Source organism: Thunnus albacares, chromosome 11 (assembly GCF_914725855.1).
Source record: "Thunnus albacares chromosome 11, fThuAlb1.1, whole genome shotgun sequence".
Lineage (NCBI taxonomy): Eukaryota > Metazoa > Chordata > Actinopteri > Scombriformes > Scombridae > Thunnus > Thunnus albacares.
This window is the reverse complement of record NC_058116.1, coordinates 24,657,304-24,677,358: the sequence shown is the minus strand read 5'-3', so window position 1 is coordinate 24,677,358 and position 20,055 is coordinate 24,657,304. Positions and strand designations below refer to the sequence as shown.

The 20,055-nt window shown below is 42.0% G+C and overlaps 1 protein-coding gene across 2 annotated transcripts in view; it reads left to right on the top strand.

Annotated features, from left to right (window-relative positions):
* Positions 1 to 20,055, top strand: part of hdac4 (histone deacetylase 4) — a 144,732-nt gene that overhangs the window by 100,227 nt on the left and 24,450 nt on the right. For both annotated transcript variants that reach the window (XM_044366013.1, XM_044366014.1), the window contains 13 exons: positions 521 to 649; positions 1,014 to 1,120; positions 1,406 to 1,525; positions 2,719 to 2,932; positions 3,635 to 3,852; positions 8,804 to 9,076; positions 11,067 to 11,253; positions 11,738 to 11,871; positions 12,671 to 12,773; positions 14,341 to 14,387; positions 17,460 to 17,567; positions 19,344 to 19,399; positions 19,740 to 19,827. In XM_044366013.1, the coding sequence (XP_044221948.1) occupies positions 521 to 649; positions 1,014 to 1,120; positions 1,406 to 1,525; positions 2,719 to 2,932; positions 3,635 to 3,852; positions 8,804 to 9,076; positions 11,067 to 11,253; positions 11,738 to 11,871; positions 12,671 to 12,773; positions 14,341 to 14,387; positions 17,460 to 17,567; positions 19,344 to 19,399; positions 19,740 to 19,827 (1,784 nt within the window). The remainder of the gene's footprint in view (positions 1 to 520; positions 650 to 1,013; positions 1,121 to 1,405; positions 1,526 to 2,718; positions 2,933 to 3,634; positions 3,853 to 8,803; positions 9,077 to 11,066; positions 11,254 to 11,737; positions 11,872 to 12,670; positions 12,774 to 14,340; positions 14,388 to 17,459; positions 17,568 to 19,343; positions 19,400 to 19,739; positions 19,828 to 20,055) is intronic.

Here is a 20,055-nt window from a genome sequence, read left to right as displayed (position 1 = left end):
TGATGTAGCTTATTTATTTCAATTATTATGGGCAATCCCAGACTTGAATATAATCCCCTGGGGGGGTTGGGGGCCGTGAAGTAATGTTGATATATTGATGTCTTTATCTCTGATGTACAGAGTTTTTAATTAGTTTTAGTGGCGATTAGGGCCAGGCATTGTCCAGCTAAGCACTGAGGTTGTGATTGATGTTGTTAATACTTTGAAATACTAGCTGAGTATATTGTATTATTGTTTTGATCAATGTTTTTGTGTTATTCTTGCCATGTCAGATCTGCCATCTTGACCCCTGCACACCCACCATCCCCAAAGGGACCACAATGGAAATAAGCCTCTGGGCTTTAGCACTCAATGCCACGGCAGAGCTGCTGTTTTTTTTTAAATGAAACTGTCAAATAAAATGAATCAATCAATCAGTCAGTCTCAATTACTGTGAAGTTTTGCCTTACTCCAGACTGAAACTTTACGGGTACCTTATGGTTAAATCCTCCATCTTCCATTTTCATCTGTTTCTTGTCAGCCTCCGAGCCCAACCTGAAGCTTCGTTCCAGGCTAAAGCAGAAGGTGACAGAGCGCCGCAGCAGCCCTCTCCTCCGCAGGAAAGACGGTCCCATCACTACTGCCAAGAAGCGTTCCCTTGACGTTGCAGGTGAGCACTCTTGTCACAGGATTTAATCTGTTTATAATGTGATATCTTGTTAAAAAGATTTCAAACAAGACCCATTCTAGCCTGTATTTGGAACATCAGTGATTGGATTTTGCCAAACAACATGAATTTTGATGACTTATTGTTTCAAAATATGTCATATAAATAAAATTATATATTATCATCATTCATTTTTGTGAGATTTTGGATATAAACAAATGTAAATCCATGTTTTATAATATAAACGCAGCCACAGAATGGCTTTAACAAAACAAGGACAAGGAATAACAGAGTCACATTTCAGCCCAGAAAGCTCATTGGTCCAGGCCAGCAAGTTAAAAAAAAATCTGTTTTGTGTGTATTCTAGAGTCTGCATGCAACAGTGCACCAGGCTCAGGTCCCAGCTCCCCCAACAACAGCTCCAGTAACATCCCCAATGAGAACGGGGTCACAATCTCCAGCAGCCCAGGAGAGGTAACCAACATGGCTGCCTGTGCATGTGTGTGTGTGTGTGTGTGTGTGTGTGTGGTTGCATATGCACATGGATGTTTGTGTCCATTAGTGTTAATCTGTTTGAGGAAAGGTGACCAGTGTCTATGTATTTCAATGGATGTTTCAAGCTCTGTGAGTGAGTGTAATATGGGAGATGTAAATGTACTTTGTGTAACACTGTGTCTACTTTGAGTCTAAATTCTGTGTGTGTGTGTGTGTGTGTGTGTGTGTGTGTGTGTGTATGTGTGTGTGTGTGTGTGTGCCCAGGCCTCCCTGCTTCAGCGGTTGGCTGCAAGGGAAGGTTCAGTTAGCCAGCTCTCTCTCTACACCTCCCCCTCTCTGCCCAACATCACCCTGGGACTGCCAGCCACAGGCCCTGGTAGCACTGTGAGTACACCTAATGTACAATATTATACTGTACAATTATACAATATAGCATTATGTATTACTCTAAAGCTCGAGCACTCAATGACAAGTCTTAGAGGTCCACTTACGCAATAAATGTACACCACCTTTAGGATCCAGTAAGGGTGCATTACATGATAATATCTCAGGAGAAAAACTCATGAACAGTACATGAACAGAATTTCTGTATTGATGGGAAACGTGACACCTTTGTTGTGTAACCAAGTCCTTAAACTTGAGCATAAAACATATGATGGCCAGGCAGGGACACTGGTGTAAGTGTTGCATTGACTGTTGATTCTGATGGAGTCTTTTGACATCAACTGTTTCAGTTTTGTGGTTCTTACTTCCATGTTTTTGGAATAGTTTTGTTCAAAACAGGTATGTTTTTGGCGTCATAGTGGAGTTTTGTGTTCCCACTCTTCGTTGCAGCTACTGTTTCATTGTAAATCAAGCACAGTAATGGTCTCGTACTTCCCTCGGCCAAAATGAATGTGTATTTCTCAGTCCAGTCTTCCTTAAATTCATGTTTTTTTTACAGTTAGCCTTTCTTTTTTATCTTTTGTTTGGCTAGTTTCAAACAAGCCATTTTACGTTATCAACCAGAACTCCTACACTCCACAACAACCTTGTTAATTCTGGCTACTGGTGGACGGTTAAACAATCGCAGCTGAGGTGAGATTATTATAGCCATGTGCAGTCCGGGTCGGGTTGCGGTTAGATTTAGTTATCGGTCCAGAGTAAATAGTTATTTGGTCCGGATCTGGACTAAAATCTGCTCTAAAGAATCTATTTTGCAAAACATACACCTAAAATGTAGCTCGCATCTCTACCGGTCGTTGACTCCACGGAAATGCACTGAGAGCATTCACTGACTGGTTAATTTACTACAGAGAATAACTGTGAGTTCATTCTCTGAGCTGTTATGTGCCTAGCGAGTCTATGCACATGGATCTCCCAGAGTCCAAAATTGAATTCCATTTATGCACAGTAAAAATATGAAACCTCTTATCAGTGTTTTTTTGGCAGCGCATGCCTTACATTTGTATCTCTCCCTGTTCCTCTTTCTCCATTTCACTCCCTTTCTGTCTGATATGACCTATTTCTGTTTCCATCCGCCTGCCTGCGTCTTTCCTTCTCCATCCCTGTGTCTCAATCTCCGTCTCTATTCGCAGGTGTTATCAGGACACCAAGATAGTGAGAGTCGTCTGGCATTGTCTGCATTACAGCAGGGCATTCCTCTGACCCCTCCTTTCCTGCCCACTGCCCACCTGCCCTCCTACTTGGCATCTTCAGCTCTGGACAGGGAGGCTGCTGGAGGGGGCACGGCTGGTCACAGCTCCCTTCTCCAACACATGGTGCTGCTGGAGCAGAGCCACAGTCCAATAGGTTAGTATTCACTGTAACATTTACAGCATTTTCTTTACTTCTCAGCAGTCAGTAGGCGGTTTTTGAACTACTGACTCTGTGCGGATCATAATATCAGAGCATGTTCCTTCCAAAATTTTTCAAGTTAATAATTTAGTTGTTTTACAAGTTAGTAACACAAATGTAAATATTAAAAGTGATTAGCTACAATTGATTATTTTCATTATAAATTAATCCACTGGTTATTTTCTTAATTCTTATTATAATTTTCTAGAATGCAAGTTGACAAATTCAAATTGCTTGTTTTGTCTGACTAGCAGTCCAAAACCCAAAGACATTCAAGTTACTGTCATTTTGTCTTAGAAGATTTTTTTCACAACTTGATTATATTTCACACAGCAGCTTAATTGCAGAGATTTCAGGACTTTTTGACAACACAACTAAATCCACACTGCATAACAAACATGAGGTATCTTTAACGTACATATTTAAACATACTCACATTATCCCATACTATCCTCACAGCCATGATAACTGTAGTATTTAGTTTAAAGTTGAGTTTGCACAGATATTTTGGATGGTACTTTTGAACCGTCATGTTATGATGCCCTTTGTACCTCATTCAGTGTGTGTGTTTGTAACCAATAGGAATGATGGCCAAAATTACAGACATAAAATATATAGTTTATTAAAAAAAATCTTTACAATATGTGTTTGCCACAGTTGGTCTGGCTGGCCTACCACTACAATCACCTTCTGTCTCCAAGCTCGCGCGGAGCCACCGTCCCCTGGGGAGAACCCAGTCGGCCCCTCTGCCCCAGCAGCAGTGCGGGCAGGCACAGGCCCTGCAGCAGCTGGTGGTCCAGCAGCAGCACCAGCAGTTCCTGGAGAAACACAAACAGCAGTTCCAACAGCAGCAGCAGCAGCACATCATCAACAAGGTAGCTCTGCATGATATATATGTTACTGTACATGCATATGCAGCTGTAGAGTTGTAGCCAGTATGTGCATGGGTGCACAAGTGTGTTTGTACACTAAGTCGGCATGTGTGTGTGTGTGTGTGTGTGTGTGTGTGTGAGATGCTGCTTTGCTTAAACCTGCAGTGCGGAACTATCATCTCCCCCTTTTGGCAGTGAGAGTAAATAGTCACATAGTCAAGTTAGCTGAACCAGAAGTTAGCCGGAAGTCTCTGGTGCACATGCTCTATGGGCGCTCTTCAGCTCTGATAAACCAATAATTGTTGGTTGACCTAAAGCATCACTACTGGTGCCCCAGCACGGGAACGTCAGCACAGACACCACATTTAAAAACTTTGTGCGTTGTGAAATACAGAGAGATTTATCTGGCGTGGATAGGCTTAATCAGCATTGTGTGAACTTGTTTGGCAAGGGCTTGAATGTAACGGACGTTCATTTATATGTAAAAGTCCCACACTCCAGCTTTAATATCTGTGAATCCTGTCTTTGCTCCAAGAGCAGGATGAATCAGCCTGCAATCAAGTCTCATAGCCAGTCTTTCTTGTCTGTGTTCGTGTATCCCTACTTCTCCTTGTCACCCTGGCAACTGTGCTCTAGAGGAAGCTGCCTGCATATATGGTCATACAGGAAATGTGACTCACTGCATCATTGTGTTTGTGTGTGTGTGTGTGTGTGTGTGTGTGTGAGCAAGGTGTTGAGAAGAGTTAGAGTAGTATAAGGTCAGTGTAGAGAGGGAGATGGTTGTTTGTGTTTCTGTGTGCATTCATGTGTTTGAGTGCTGAAATTCCTTTCAGATTAAGCTCCTTTATCTTGTGTTGTTGGGCTGTTGGTGACTCCCTCTGCTTCTAGACTCCAGGCTGTTGTGACTCCAGCTAATTAAAGCTGGAGTGCGGGACTTTTGTCGCCCCCCTCTGGCAGTAAGAGTAATTACAAAAACACTGTCAACATGTGCTTACGTCAAAGGCTCCGCCGTAGCCTACTCCGTCGCTACTGTTGCGGCTGTAAAATGGTGGATAAATTGTTTTGAGCGTTACACAACATGCGCAAAAATAACTTGTTTCAGACAAGACAGAATTTGATCCATTCAGTCCAATAACATTTGGAAAGTCTAGAAGAGCCGCACAATTCAATTATTTATAGATAGCAGAGAGCTAACTGGAAGTTAGCCGGCTTAGCTGGTGGAAATTTCCAGTGTGCATGCTCTGCCCATAGAGCATGCCCAGTATGCATTCATCCCACCAGCGCAGGAATGTCAAACCCGTCACCAGATGAAAAACTCTGGTATACTGTGAGATACAGAGAGATTTACCTGGCAGTGATAGGCTTAATCAGCACTGTGTGAACTTGTTTGGTAAGGGCTTGAATGTAACAGACGATCATTTATATGTAAAAGTTCCGCACTGCAGGTTTAAGTCAAGCTCAGGTGTAAAATCAGGTTAATTTCATGTAACATTAGTTTGTGTTAATGCTCTTTTCCAGGCAGTTTACAATGAGAATTGCTGTTAATGAGTTTGCATTGCACATTAAAAAAATAGAAGCAGCATTTGAACTATCATGATTATTTAAAAATCATGATATATATTAACAGGAATGTTGTAACACAAGATTTTAAATTGCCTCAGGTTGTAGTGGTTATTTTCTTACTTTAAAAAAAAAACACCCTATTTATCAGTAAGAACACACACAAAAAATCTCCTGATGCTTTAATTTTTTGGGAGGATTTGATAAATCTGGAAAACAAGTGAAATTTAAAAAGAGTACTCCTAATCATTGTGGGCATGCTTGAAATTTATTGTGCATGTCTGAAACAGGATTATCTTCCCTAATTCAGTGTATCAAATCACAGACCACTTGCTAATTAAGACATTTAGGACAGGCATTCCAGTTGGACACTAACCAGGAGGTTCAGCAGTGCAGAGAACACATATCTATCTGTTTTTAAGTGTGTCCATATTTTCTCTGTTTTTTTTTTAATTAAAAAACAAAATACAACGCTTAAACAATCTGTCTGAGCACAGATGAGCAGACAGTGACAGCGAGGCCTGTCACCAACATCACACGAGTAAACATAGCGTTCCCAGACAACAAGGAAATGCTTCAAACATTATTGTTATAATTCACACAAATCAAAGGTTCGCATGTGTGTTTGTATGTCTATAAATGCAAACCACATGTGTTGACCCCAGTCATCATCAGAAGTACCACCACTGTAAGCTCCTCAAATCTGTTTCGAAGCAGCCCGCGTTCCAAGTTTCTCGTCCGGATCACTGAGAATGTAGTAACTTTACAACAAATCATTACCTCATTACCTCTGTGAGTACATAAATATGGAATATGAAAACATGTAGTTTCAATTTACATGATTTCCTTGACTTCTACATAACTTTATCCACAGTTGGAAATAACCAGTTTAATCTGCAGTGAAAATATAACAGTAAAAAGCCAGCATGCTCCAGTGTTCCAGATGTTGCAACACATTTGGCTCCACTGTGTAAGTCTCCTGCTAGATGTTTATATTGTTTGCTTACTTTTACTGTAATTAATTTTGGAGTATGGAGTGGGTGGCATGTTGGATGAGTGGGTAGCCCATTTGCCTCACAAGAAGCAGATAGCTGAAGCCTCTCTGTGTAGAGTGTTTGCGTTCTCCCCGTGTCCGTGTGGTTCCCTCTAGGTGCTCTGATTTCCTCCTACATGGCCTGTATGTGTGAATACTGTATGTTTGTCTGTACGATATATGTGTCAGCCCTATGATAGATTGGCGACCTGTCCAGGGTGTGCCCTATCTCTCTCGCACAAACCTTTTCCTGCAATTTCACCTTGATGCACTTGATGGAATTATTACCCATTTCCCAAATTAAGGGCGGCTTTTCACAGGTTGCAAGTGTCCGATGACAAGTAGAGGATGTTGCTGTGGAGAGACAAAGTTAAATGGAGCCCAAGTGACTTTCTGTAATGCTTGAAAAGGTCAATTATCATAGATGATCTACCCCATACTACATTGGTCTCTAACCTGTCATTTCAAGTATAAAGCCTATATTGCAAATATCACCTGGAATACATAAAGAGCTCACTTCAGGTATTATTATTAGCCTGAATCGGGGTGGGCTCAGGAAGTAGAGCAGGTTGTCTATTAATCAGAAGGTCGGTGGTTTGATCCCTGACTTCTCCTGTCCACACGTCCTTGGACAAAATACTGATCCCTGAATCGCTCCCAATGGTTGTGCAATGGTTGTGTTTACTTCTTAAGCTGTACTTTTTGCGCTCACAGTAACAGCTGCAAAACAGGTATTTAAATGCAGCCAGCTCAGATACTTGTCATTTTTTTGCTCTGTTTGTTTTTCCAATAAGATTGTATAATGTTAAAGTCATTGCAGAACCCATACTGTAAATAGATCGCATGCCCCAGTCAGTCGCCAGTGTTTTGCTTCTTTACTGCCTCTTGAAGAACTACGTAAAAGAAATCACATGAAATGTTGTTAATCACTGCATGATTAGTAATTAAAAGAAAAACTGTGCTACACATATACAGTATGTATGTGTGTATGAGGTTGGTTTTTTTTTGTTACAGTGTTTTTACAAATGTCACAGTGGTATAGTATGATTCATCACTTATTTGCCCCCATGTTTGACATCGACACTTTGTAAATCATGGAATCTCTGTGGCCTTCCTTCCTTTCCTCGCTCACATTTTTCGACAAGTCAGCAATGAAAAAGGGGCCCTTCCTGCAAACTTAAATTTGGCTTTAACAGTTGAACGTTTTCGCAGCGAAGACAGGAATGAAAGTATCATGAAACGGTTCCAACATGAGCCAGCTGCCTATCATTAATTACTGTACCTGAGACAGATAAGGCAATACTGTGGTATACCCGCTTACATAACAATGTTGTGGAAGTGTGTGTGTGTGTGTGTGTGTGAGAGAGACAGACAGATAGTTACAAGAGTCAACTAATGTCAAGTGTTTGTGTATAGAACCACCTTCCCTTCTCCAATTCCTGCTCCCTTTCTTCCAAACCGATTCAACAGGCTTATTTAGTGCTCCCAGCCATAGTTTATATCCGAGGCAACTATTTCCTCTGTTAAAAAGGAGCAGTATAAAGAGAGAAAGAGAGCAAAGCAAAGAGAGAAAGGACGAGTGAAAATCAGAGCAGCGGGAGTGGATGAGTGTTTCGAGTTTGTTTGGAGAAGAGGGACTGGGATGAGGCAAGAGCCTGCTCTCTGACGTCAATGGACTGTTCCCTGGGCAATATGCCAGCCAAGTGTGTGTATGTCTTTGTGTGTGTGTGTGTGTGTGTCTGTGTGTGTGTGTCTGTGTGTGTGTCTGTGTGTCCCATGCACAAACAGCAGTCCACTCCAATCATGACCTGTACATCAAGGCTGAGGTCTTCGACGACAGGGACAGAGAGAGCTGCCACAACAGGATTCCTAATATCACCCTTCTCCACTTCTGCACGTCTTTCTCCCCCTCTTGTCCTAACTCAGTTTTCCTCCTCTCTCACAGGCCCGGACAAGTTAGCAGTCTAATTTTAAATATAAGGCACAGAGATTCTTTTAAACAAATAAATAACCTATCAGAGTTCAGAGTACAGGTCTGTTCAGAGTACAGGTCTGGTTTATGTCAGTGTGTACAAAAAGTACAAATGCCTGGCTAATGTTAGCCTTTGTTTGATTGAACTTAAGTTCTCATACATTGTTTGTACTTGAATCGATCAGGCAGCTATTTTTGGATTGAAAAACATGTTTAATGAACCATGGTATTACCCCTTAATTCCCCAGTCTTCACATGATATTTGGTGGACAATTTTTTATCCAAAAGTGTTCCTATAGTTTCAATAGTTTGTTTATTTTTATCATACTGTGCTCTACCAGTTGAGGCAGACCAAACTGCTGACCTGCCTTCATCTCGTCCTCCTCTAGATCATGTCTAAGCCCAGTGATCAGGTCTCGACCGCAAGTTCCAGCGCTTCGGGGCCGGGCAGGCAGCATCAGAGTCACCCAGAGGAGACGGAGGAGGAACTCAGGGAGCACCAGGGCCTCTCCTCCTCCTCCTCGTCCTCCTCCTCTACCTCTGTGCCGGAGGCAGGGCCCGTACGGGGGTTGGTCATCAAGCAGGAGCCCCCAGACCCGCAGGAGCAGGAGGAGAGGGAGCAGAGGGAGAGACAGGCTGAGCAGGAGTTGATGTTTCGACAGGTAAGGGTGAGGGGTGAGACGGGGGAAGCGGGAAAGGAGAGAGATTGGAAAAGAGAGTTGAGAGGGATAACTGAGGAGAGGGGAGAAAGGTAGGAAGAGGAAAAGAGGAGAGGATATGGAGAAGATGGAAAGAAAGAAGAAAAGAAGGAGGACAGTGAAGTAAAGAGTGAATGATGGAAAGACAAGAGACTGACTAGGCGTGAAATTAGAGTCAATTAAAATGCACGAGCCTCTCAGAACGCCAAAGGTGGCACCATTATCTCATCATGTAAAGCATTCAGGTTCAAAGGGACTACAATTAGACACTATAGATGATTCTTTTTCACTAGTGTTGTGGTGATTTTATTAAGGCAAATGGATGAGAACAATCTGACAGCAGTGACAGATGGAGCTACAAGTGACTGACTGAAACATTACACTCTACACTCAATCTGCTTTCTTCAACTGTTTGTCCAGTCCACTTTTTTTTTTGCATTAAAGTTATATTTAAAATATCTTCCCAAGTCACGAAAAAGGCACTTAACCACTACACGTGTTCTACTAATGCGGAGTAGTGTGTTTTTTTTGTGAACAGCTTAGGGCATGTGTGCCTCCTCCACACTACTGCCTAGCACGACTCCATATGGACAATCACATTCACATGCATGCTTTTAAAATACAATCTGTACACCCACAAGAAAACTCCTCTGTTGCACACACATAGTCTCCCGTTTTGCTGTAAGTGTTCATGGATAAATACAACATAAATTTTATATCACTTTATAGCTCACATGCTGTCACACACACACACACACACACACTCACGCACACACACACAGTCAGGACACCATGTCCTCATCTGTCTAGCCCATCCCTGCTGCCCGCTCAGCCAAATTCAATCAGACACTCCTCTCACTGTCGCCATGGCGCCCATAGTGTAAGCAGACACGCCCTTTAGGATAGGAAAACAGGGTTGCTTGGTGAGACTCTCTTTTAAAGGAAAAAGCACCTAAATATACACATATACTAGGGTTAACTTTTCAAGTGTTTACATGAGACACTTTTAGATGAAATCATTAATACATACATATTCCACAAGTTAATTGATTTCTCATTTTGCTTGCTGTTGTTTTGTTTGTTGGGTCAGAAATTTGTCAAGTGTTTGAGGCTGTTTCCTTTGTAATTACATAAAGAGAATAATATTAATAATATTTTTAATATTATCTATTATTAATAATATCCATTAAGTAATATTATCCATTATCCTTATCAAAAGACAGATGTACTGTAAGTATAGAATTTTCTATTGAAGTATAGTTCAGGAGGTCAGGATTAATAACTTGTCATTTAAAGGACCAGTGTGTAAGTTTTAGTGGCATCTAGGTGAGGTTGCAGATTGCAACCAGTTGAATACCCCTCCCCTCCCCCTCCCCCTCCCCTTCCAAGCATGTAGGAGAACCTGCGGTGGTTGTGAAAATGCCAAAGACCCTCTCTAGAGCCAACGTTTGGTTTGTCCATTCTGGGCTACTGTAGAAACATGGTGGTGCAACATGGTGGGCTTTGTGGAAAAGGATCCAATTTAGATTATAAAGGACTCATTCGGAATGTAACAAAAACACAGTTCTTATTTTCAGGTGATTAAACACTCATTTAAACATAAGTATGAATATTATATCCCATTTCTGCTCATATTTCTGCCAATAGATCCCCCTAAATCTTACACACTGGTCCTTTAAAAATGAGTCTGCATTATTACCACATTTGGAAATATGTGATTTTATCATTTGAACCCTATACACCAGGTTTGCTGCTTCAATTCTGTAACAGAAAAGAAAACTGTCACTTTGAGAATCAATGTCAACTATTCTTGTTGCAGCCTATACTATGTAGTATAGCAGCTTTGAATTTACAGATATCTAGTGCCATCTTCTGGTAAGAGAAAGATATTGCAGTCCAGCTGTGATTCAGTACATGACGCTTTTCGTGTGTTTGTGTGTATGTGTGTGAGCAGCAGGCTCTGCTGTTAGAGCAGCAGCGGATCCACCAGTTGAGGAACTACAGAGCCTCAATGGAAGCAGCCGGGTTGTCGGTCAGCTTTGCAGGACATCGCCCCCTCTCCAGGGCTCAGTCGTCTCCGGCCTCAGCTTCCTTCCCGATAGTGGTGCAGGAGCCGCCCGCCAAGCCTCGTTTTACCACAGGTCTGTTGAGAAATCACACAGGTCATACACATACAAATACCCGATGCAGCTAAATATGAAAATGATGCCTTTGATTTGTATTGCTCTCAAACAGAGTTGTATCATAAAGTAGGGTGGCAAACAGTAATCTAGAAACACATGTTCACCCTGCTGATTGCACCTTACAGGAAACCTTTTCCAAGAACTACACAGCATGATGAGCTGTGTCATTCAGTGGCTGTGTATATCCACAGGGCTTCTGACTATATGAACCACTACAGGTGTAATTTATTGTTCTGAATCACTTCCTCTCTGTGGATCTACATCGCATAACCTTTTGCCAGTAGTGAAGAAGTGCAATAGATAATCACTTGCATCTCAAAGTGTGATTATAGGAATCCTACTGCGATGGCTGTTCTGTCCTTGTTGTTAGAGATGCACAATCACTCTGAACCTCTTTCTCTGTGTGTGCATGCTTGTGTGTGTGGTGGTGTCTATTTTCTAGGTCTGGTTTATGACTCTTTGATGCAGAAGCACCAGTGTATGTGCGGTAACACAACCAGCCATCCAGAGCATGCTGGTCGCATCCAGAGTATCTGGTCCCGACTACAGGAAACAGGTCTAAGGGCACACTGCGAGGTAAGGCCACAGTTACACTTGACCACAGAGGTGTGGCCTGATGGGTGTAATATTACTATAAGGAGACAGACAGTAGAATAAATACACTATATGTGACAATAAATATAATCTTTTAGACTTAAATTGTCCTGTGCAAGAACTACAGTTAGTCAAGTATCAAAAATTTGCCAATTGGGTTTGGTGCAATTCTGTCCTCCGTCATCCAAATTACAGTGTGTACTTTACATTTATCCATTTTCTTGTAAAGCCAATGGATATGGTTATAGTATGCAACATGCACAGCATTATAGAAATTGATAGGTAACCAGCACTCAAAGGTAAGTTATTATTATCTTTGTAAGTCTTTGAATGCAAATGGTAAGAAAGGCCTAAACAAATAAAATATTTCAAAAGGATTTTAATGTTAATAGTAAAAGAACGTTTCTGTCCGCAAGGTGCAAGTTATTGTCAGGACCAGAAGGGGGCAGTGTTTAGCCATTTTCTGTTGACACTTGGCCTGACCAATAAAAACCACACACTATAAAGTTATGGCTTGAAAATGATCCAGAACTCTGCTTTACACATGCAGACACTATTTGGCCTCCTTTATATGCACAACTTATTCCTGATTGCACTCTCAATCAACGTCTCACACCGAGACTACATTCGTGCAGCATCTCACTCTCTCCGTGCGCCTTCCTCGAGTGACTGTATCAGTTTTGATGGTGAGTGTGGACACTTAACAGAATAGATCATTTGTCTGTCTCTTGTCTCATCTGTTTCTATCTGTTCCTTCTCCACTGTGCTTCTCTGTGTCCAGTGTATCCGTGGTAGGAAAGCCTCGTTGGAAGAGTTACAAACAGTCCACTCTGAAGCCCACGTTCTCCTGTATGGAACCAACCCACTGCGGCAGAAGCTTGACTGTAAGAAACACATTAATACACACACACAAATTCACAAACACTCTTAATTTGAGCTAGTCTACCAACTGCAGTATAAATGTCCTCATAGTGTATCCATTCCAGGCAATCTGACTGCTTGCCATGCTTCTGCCACCTGCTTAATCAAGATTAATCTGCCAAGCTGTGGACGCTTTAAAATTGAGATTTTTGAGCATTGAGATTAATGCAGTTTTATAGTATTTATCACACAGGTGACAAGCACAATATGCCAAGATTCAATGCACAGTTGCTCAGTGCAACACAGGCAAATACACTTTACATACTGATTTACATCTATACATGGAACATTAAGTATTAAGTGACTTTGTCAAATTGAGCAGACTAAACCTCAGACTGAGTCTCCAACTAACCCATCATGTGAATTCTGTGAATCTGCAGCGTCTGTTAAAGGAATCTGCTTTAATGCTTAAACCGTGTCATAACAAAAGGTCCAATCTAATAAAGTCCTGGAGGTGTTACGATAAGGCGAGGACCCGCTGAAGCTGTTAAATTAAAAGTCGCACAGGCTGCTTAGTCACTTAGGTCTGGCCTTTAGCGGCTTAAAGCGCAGGTGTAGCCGAGGCAGTCTGTGTGTATATGTGTGAGTGTATGTGCGGACACCTACAGTAAGGGGCAAACCCCAGTGGTCGTCTTAGCTTTCATTCCAACAGAGACATATATTCCCCTTATTATTACTCTTTACATAGGAGTATTATGAGATATTCTAGTGCAAGTTTAGCACACATGTGGGTTTTTAAGAAGTGACAATACAAACTGCAATAAACTAGTAAGGAATTAAAGTATCCATAAGTATAATGTCAAGTTGTCCTCTCAATACGAGATATGTTGTCTTTGTCAGGCACTGTTGGTTAGCGGTAGGTTAGCACGTGTGCCAGTGAGCCATAATGGGATCCCAAACCTTGGTAATGTGAGTGCCACGCTTTGCCCATTGAGCTTCAAAAATTGCTGTTGTAGTCATGAAACTTTACACTAGTGCAGTTGTCAACACTAGATTTACATCAGTTTAAGGTTTTGAAATCTGGGCAGTTAAGATTTTATATTGCAACATTACTTGTAAACACATAACCAAGGTAAGCAGTCAGTTAGATTGAATTCAAATAAGAGTGCAACCTCCTATGAACTAAAAAGTTTCATGTTTTTCATGAAAGGCTTTTAATGCCTTTTGTAAATACATAAAAAATGAGGGCTTTGGCATTAAGAGGGGGAAAATGTAATTACCAGACCAGGTAGTTTATGTTTTGTTTGTCTGACCTGCCGGAAAATTAAAGTTTAATTTCCATGAAACAGATCTCTTTATGGTTTAAAATCTTGATTTCCCTTAAAGAGGGTAACGGGTGATTGTAAGGGCAATGAGATGCTTTTTTTCTTCACCTTGACCAATTAAGGCATGCCCCCTGTATACTCTCACTGCTGGAATAGGTCAGAAAGTCAAATGCTGCAGTTTCTAAGGTCATGGGCTCGTTTGTGCAGAAAGTTAGCTCTTCACTTACTTTTTCTAATTCTCATTCTCTCTGTGCGTCTTTCCCAGGTTCAGTGAGCCCCATGTTTGTCAGGTTACCATGTGGAGGCGTAGGGGTAAGTCACTTTTTTTCTGATTATAAAGTTGTGCTTTTTAACTACAGATAAGTCATTTTACAAATATTCACAGTGTAATTAAGTATTTGAGATTTGTGTGCCTGATATAACTTGGAAATTATCATTGTTAGTCACGCTGGTTTATTCAGTGGAAATTCTTGTAATAGCCTATTGCGTTTTTTACAACATCGTGTTAATCTAATCAATACCCAACTGGCACTGTTCCATCTGACTTGAAACAAATTAGCATAGTTTCAGCATCATCAAATGGTAGTGTAATAACTGTTTCCTTCACCCACTCACTCTCTGCCCCCTGCCTAAATAATGGTTCCATTTGTTCTTGTTCCACCAAACAAACGCACACAATCCTAACACACACACACACACACACACACACACACACACACACAAACACCGCCCCTCAAGGACCAGAGGCAACAAAAGCTGTTGCTTGCCTTTCCGCCGTGTTTGTAATTATAACCAGATGTTTTCAGCGTACAAGATGTGTATGTGTGTGTGTGTGTGTGTGTGTGTACATTGGTATGGTGGGGGGCGTGCATTTGTTTGTGTGCATAGCAGTGTGTTTGAGGATGTTTGTGTGCTAAGGCAATGATTTAGATGGTTGCTCAGTTGGAAGTGCAGTCTTTTGAAAGGGATACACCAGTGTGTGTATGTTGTTGTTGTTGTCTTCATCACAATGTCGAAGATCGCTTAAAGCCATGCCAGCACCCACCTACTCACCTACATCTATACACACACACACACCTACGTCGTCCGTCACTCGCTCTTTCTACATCTCAAACTCCTCTGCAAGTCCTCCATACCTCCAGGCTCTCTCTGTCTTTCTATCTCTTTCCCCCCTTCTTCCCTCCCTCAGGCCTAACTGCTGCCTCTGTGGTGGGAACAAGAAGAGCCCGAGCTCCGCAGCGCTCTGTTCTGCTCTTTATAATGGCAAATGGGACTAAATTGTTGTCTTCCTGTCATACACACACATACAACACACACACACAAACACACACATACACCCACACACACACATACACACTTACAGAGGAAGGGGGCTGAAATTAGGCTGTCAGCCTGTGGAGAACCATCATTCCGTCATACCAGCACGTTCCTGCTCTTTTCTACCTCTTAGACACACACACACACATACACACACAAACACACACACATACACACCCCTTTCACTTTTTCCTGACCAGCTTGTGTCCCACTCCTGGCTCGAGGCAAACTAACATCAACAGGGGGAATAATAAAGCACTCACAGCATCTGTTTGTGCTCATTAACCTGACTTGTATATGATTCAGTTTCCCATTCACTCACTCACTTGGCCCTACATTCGCTCGCTCACTCAATCACTTACTCTGCTACTACATACCGTCTTCCTCCGTCTCTTACTCCCTGTTTGTCTGTCCTCACATTCAACGCCATCATTTTTTATTCTATGGAAATGCGCCGCAGTTCTATTTCTCAACAAATTCTTTCTTGGCGCAACTTAAAAAGAGCTTTTTTTTTTTTCTTCCCTCCCTTCCCTGTGGATGTTATTATGGAGTCCCCCCCCCCCCCCCCCAGCCTTGATCACTCCCGTCACCGAAGACAAGAGGAAAGTAGGCTGGCTGGCTGGCTGGCTGGCTGGCTGAAAAGCTATCGGGTCTCTTAACACACTGACTGGTTGAAGGAGCTGACTGGGTGGCTAGGGTTAATGTACCGGTCGGCCAGTTGACTGACTGAAAAGCTGTCAGTGTGGATGAAAAGGCCGACTGTCTGACAGAGAGGGTGACTGGCAGGCTAAGGTTAACATATTCAAAGTGGAAGAGCCTCGGGTTTACATCAGAAAGCCGCGTTAGAGCTCTGGCATCGGCCGCTGCGCACATGTGTGTACAGTTCAAACACACTGACACACAGACTTTCCTTTTCTTCTTTTCCTCTGCCAGCTTCTTCTCTCTGTGTTTATCATGCGCTCCATCTGCCTGCAGTATCTGCCATGCCTGATGGAAGTCGTGTATATTATCCTGCGCATAGCTCTGTTTACAATCAATCACATAGAATATTGTGGTCCACTTGGCGTGTATGCGTGTGGTGTATACATGTGTGTGGATGTACTGTTGTGATTGGGGCCGAGGGGGCCGTCCGTGCTTTAGCATTAATCAGGCTTGACCACTGAATGGTCGCCCTATGTCTGGACACACTCAAACACGCACGAACATACACGCGCACACACACAATCCATCCTGAAATTTTGTTTTCATTCTATAAAATAAATAAATATGTGAAGAAATGCTCAATTCTTCTGATAACTTTGCTCCACTTGGTTCTTCTACTTCTTAAAAGAATCTTATGTGCTTTAATTTCCTTTTTCAGATGACAATACTCTCTGTCCTCTAACATTTCTAAGTAAATAAGAATTTAGTTGTAAGTCACCAATAGTGAATACTTCCAGTTGACTTACATCTATCATAAGTAACCACCAAAATGTGTGTATATTGATTGTATTTATATATTGATTTGTTCAAGTTGTTTTTTTGCGTGTTTGTTTTTTTTTCTCACATGTGAAGAACAGAACATTCAAATTAAATTTATTGATTGACAACTTAACAAACAGCTGCTTCTTCTATTATGCTAAATTAAATATTCAGGAACTATGCTGTCTGTTCTAGCAGATTTGACTGTTTATCTGTATGATTAAACTGCTAAATATGTGTTACTGCCTCATGATTTCTCTCTCTCTCTGTTGTTTTCTCTTGATGTCAGCGAATGAATTTTCCATCAGTCTGTACACTGCCACTTCTCCATCCAGTGCAGACACACTTTCAAAGACTTAACTTTGATGCTGTGAGATGACACAAACTAAATGATCTCAAATGTGCTCACAGCTTTACAATTGCTGTCACACTGAAGCACCATAAACTGCACCATCAAATATCCCTAAATTCCTAAATAAATGAAAAACAGTGCAAAAGCCAATACTTCCAGCTTTTTTAAAAAAAAAAAAATGATATAAACAACACATGACTTTGTGTGTGTGTGTGTGTGTGTGTGTGTGTGTGTGTGTGTGTGTGTGTTGGCAGGTGGACAGCGACACCATTTGGAATGAGGTTCATTCATCCAGTGCAGCTCGTCTGGCCGTGGGCTCGGTGGTGGAGCTGGTCTTCAAAGTAGCATCAGGAGAACTGAAGGTGTGTGTTTGTCACGTCCGTGCGGTAAATTCTGTTTGTGCATTTAATAACTTCTAAGATGGAGCAAACAAGAAACAAAGCTCGGTTGGACAAATTACAAAATAAATTCATGACCGCAGCTTTGAAGGGTTTCATTCTGGTCTGCTCGCCTTGTTTCATTTTCCACCTCAGTTATTTCAAACGGCCTTACATCTGCCTTAAAATGGGCAAAACTGTTTTTTTTTTTTAGATACATTGTAGATTGTGTTAATTTTTATATAAAAGTAATGCAAGTGGATGAATCCAGCCTTGTTAATGCTGCTATGAGATGTACTGTGCCCCTTGTACTATACATCCACACCTCAAGAAAAGAGAAACCTCCTCCCAAAGCCAAAAACACCTATCTTAAATGTTCTCATTAGCACCTCTCAGACAGACATCCCCACCCCCGCCATGCCTTGCCCACCAGCCAGTCTTCCTGTGTCTGTGGCAGCAATGGTTGCTTACTGTTTGAACCCAGCAGGGAAGCCCGACACACGGGCACTGCAAACGTTAACAGTCCCCACTAACAGGCCTGCTTTATTAGCCTTACACCGCAGCCACCTGCAGAGCAGCCGTCACACTTAGCGTTAGCTTAGCACCAACATACCACAGACTAATGACATTCCTCAGAGAGACAGTAGCACGCCATGCTTATACCCACATGGATTTTAGCTGGGATTGCTAGCCCTCAGTACTACTTCTACATATGGGCATAATTACTATGAAGGAATAATAGTCTGGTCTTTCTACATAGCACATTGTGTGATTATTAATATCAGACCTTAAAAGGAAAATCAAATGTATCGTGTCCCCTGGGACAAAAAAAACTGAACACTAACATGAATAGTTTGGACTTTCTCCATCTAGGGTTAAGTTCACAGGTATTGACTTGCCCTCAGCTTAACCTGATCTTAACACATATATGCACATGTGTACAGATGCTTATGCACGCACACGCGTTCACACACATACATGCTTACACACATACAGATGGTCCTCTGAGGATCCTCTACAGCCAAAGTACCAAATTCCACCTGCACCACCAACTCTCTGAACTCCACAGAATGCCATAAATCTACTGCTCACACACCCACACACTGTTCTGTCTCTCCATATGTTGCTTTCTGTTTTTTTTTTTCCCAATGTCTATTTTAATCCATAGTTATTTTTCCCCCCGTATAGAGAAACAACGTACCCCCCTGTCTCTCACACACCTACGTACATAATGTATTATGCAGCCTGCTTTAACTGGGTCTCCTCAAACCAGCTGAGGCAGTTGTCTCTACAATAATCTCCTGGCTGGCTGCTAATCCACAGCAGCTGACTCAACATCATTAGTCCAGCTTGCCTCGCTCTACATCAGCCCGAACATCTATCTAATGTCCCCACATAGCAGTGGGAGCCCCAAAAACAGTTGCTGGGAGTCCCGCAGGTCCCTGCCTTAACAAAGCTCCCCTTAACTGACCCTGAAGTACTGTAAGCATCTGTTTCTGTGTGAAAGTGTGTGTGTGTGTGTGTGTGTGTGCAAGTGTGCACATTTGAATTACTTTAGATAGTGACATTTTTAAAGAAAGATTGTGACAGGATTAAGGTTGTTATTGACCGGGATCAAGGTGAGGTCATGAAACATATTTAGTGCAGTTAGTATTATGTGTTTTTGCTGTGCAACCACACATCCGTAGGTCAGACAAAACCAACTTTCATGGACCATGTGAGTTTTTCTAACTGTGTGAATTTTTTTGCTTTCACTGACAGAATGGTTTTGCTGTAGTGCGACCACCTGGACACCACGCCGAAGAGAGCACACCTATGTAAGTGCATCTGAAATTTGACCAAGAAAAAAAAAATCCGATCTTGGCTGTATTATAGCAGCTTTATCAGAAATTTCTCCCTGAATTTCCCTTCAGTACATATATTTTCCTTACTCTCACCCTCTCTTCTCTCATTTCCTCATCCTGTTATAGACATTTGGAATTCTGTCGTAATACTCCCCTCCTGATCAATGTGTTTTTCATTGAAAAATGTTTTCATTTCGCTCGCGTGTATGCATGTGTGTAACAAAGTCATTTTGGCTTGTAAATATGTCATTTCAGAAAGTTAAAAGTGCTATCTCTTTACGGCCTTCTCCCTGTCATTTGTCTCCAATCTCAGGGGATTCTGTTACTTCAACTCAGTCGCCATAGCAGCCAAGCTCCTGCAGCAGAGGCTCAATGTCAGCAAGATCCTCATCGTGGACTGGGTGAGTGGATTGTTTGTCACGTAGCTATCTGTTTGGTGAATGAACAGCTATTCAAAGGTGTACAAGCACCTTTTTTGGCTGGACTGCAACAGCGGAGCCAGCCCTACACACGTGTCTTTGGCCCGGCTCAAAATCTCTGCCGTTTGCTGCCAGTTGGTTGCAAAATGCATTCTGGGATACTTGGCTGTCCCAAGTTTCGATGGCCTTCAGCCAACTTTGGCCGACCAA